This window comes from Myotis davidii, unplaced genomic scaffold (assembly GCF_000327345.1).
Source record: "Myotis davidii unplaced genomic scaffold, ASM32734v1 scaffold1042, whole genome shotgun sequence".
Lineage (NCBI taxonomy): Eukaryota > Metazoa > Chordata > Mammalia > Chiroptera > Vespertilionidae > Myotis > Myotis davidii.
The window spans coordinates 14234-16216 of record NW_006293398.1 but is presented as its reverse complement, the minus strand read 5'-3'; the positions used below and the strand labels follow the sequence as shown (position 1 = coordinate 16216).

General features: G+C 59.1%; 1 protein-coding gene across 1 annotated transcript; it reads left to right on the top strand.

The window, feature by feature from the left end:
* Positions 1-3: 3 nt before the first annotated feature.
* LOC102755754 (lysine-specific demethylase 4D) lies at positions 4-1338 on the top strand (the record flags this gene model as incomplete). Its single annotated transcript, XM_015566132.1, has 1 exon — positions 4-1338. A coding segment is annotated over one exon (1335 nt), but the record flags the coding sequence as incomplete, so codon positions are not given.
* Between the last annotated feature and the right edge of the window lie 645 nt (positions 1339-1983).

Genomic DNA, 1983 nt, shown 5'->3' with positions numbered 1-1983 from the left:
GTGCCCCCAGGGCACGGCCAGCGCCTGGAGCGCCTGGCCAGGGAGCTTTTCCCGGGCAGCTCTCGGGGCTGCGAGGCCTTCCTGCGGCACAAGGTGGCCCTCATCTCGCCCACTGTCCTCAAGGAGAACGGGGTCCCGTTCAGCCGCATCACTCAGGAGGCTGGAGAGTTCATGGTGACCTTTCCCTATGGCTACCACGCTGGCTTCAACCATGGCTTCAACTGTGCGGAGGCCATCAACTTTGCCACCCCGCGATGGGTCGACTATGGCAAAGTGGCCTCTCAGTGCAGCTGCGGGGAGGCCCGGGTGAGCTTTTCCATGGACGTGTTCGTGCGCCTCCTGCAGCCCGAGCGCTATGAGCTGTGGAAACGCGGGCAGGACCAGGCTGTTGTGGACCACTTGGAGCCCACGGCGCCGGGCAGCCAGGAGCTGAATATCTGGAGGGAGGGCCGGGCGGCCTGGAAATCTGCGCTGGGCCTGAGGCACCCGCAGCCCCGTTGGGCCACGCACACCCCTGGATCAGTGGGCACGGGCTGTGGCTATGGTCACCGCCACACCCTTGTGCGCCAGCCATGCCTGTGCCCCTCGCTAGGCCAGGGTTCTGCCTCTGCTGCCCAGCCTGTGGCTGCCGCGGCCCTCTGCTCCTCAAAGCCCGACCCATCCTCACAGCCAACCTCGGGCCCATCTGCCCAGGATCTCCAGCCAACTGGCACACGTGGTCGTGAGAGTGGTCGTCGTCCTCCGGAACAGGGGACTCAAGAGTGGATGGTTCCAGCCCCGGCTAAGAGGCGCCGCCTAGTGGGCGCAGTGCGCACAGCTCCGGATCCCAAAGCCCAGCCTGGGCCTGAGGACAAACCCTCCATGGACAGCCCGGCCCCGCTGAGCCCTGGTGGCCAGCATCCTGTGTGGGCTTCTGGGTGCTGTTGTGCCCCTGACCTTCAACCCTTGGGGCCCCCATTGGATCCTGATGCACCGATGCACCCTGGCCCGTGCCTGCTATCTCTGGACAATATTCCAGTCAATTTCCCTGACAAAGTCCCACTAACTCCTCGCTGTGTCACTGGGACTCTGAGGTCCTTCCCCACAGACCCTGCTGGAAACCACGGGGCCCCTGCGAGCCTCTCTGAGCTTGTAAGGATGGACCACTCTTATGCCTCCGTGGTCCAGGCCCCCGCCACAGTTGCCAAAATTCCCTGGACCCCTGACTGTGAATCCCTGGAGCTAAAGCTAGAGGCAGCTGCCTCTCTGGAGTCCTGGGACACATTCCCTGCCAATGGGCGGTCTTCCATCTTTGAGCCTATCACTGATGAAGATTTAGCCAAGTATGGCTGTATCTGACCTTCAACCCTGGGAACATAGCACCTCCCAGCCCAGTAGCAATCTGGGCTGGCCCTGTCCACAGTCAGGATGCTTTATCTCCTAGAAAAGATGCATTTCTTAACCTGCCAGATGTTTCTACTACTATGACAAGCAGGACTCCCAGTTGCTAGCCAAATGGACCTCCCCGTTGGGCAGCTGCCCTAGAATGCTGTGGTACCTCTCAGGCATTCTCAGTCCACTCCTAGTGCCATGGACACGGCTGGTTTCGATATCACCTTCAGGATCCCTCCCCTGCCATGGTGTGCCTTGATAAGGAGAACATTCTCAGGTGTTCTAAACTAAATTACAGCAGGAGATAGATAGATAGATACATAGATAGATAGATAGAACTGTTAGATAGATAGATAGAACTGTTAGTCTCTTAATGGCTTGGAGCCCACTACCAAAGGAGAGCTCACATTCCTGTGGATGGCTTTGGAAGTGTGTATTAGTTTCCAGATGACTCGTTCTGCAGATTCCTAAGACCCTGGTTCCCACTGGACCCTGGTTCCCACTGGACATGCTGCAGCCACAACTGAGCCCAGCAGCTTCTCTTACTCGGCAGCTCTGACACAGCTACACACGGCTCAGGCCTCTGCTCAGGCTGGAACTAGAACTTCACCC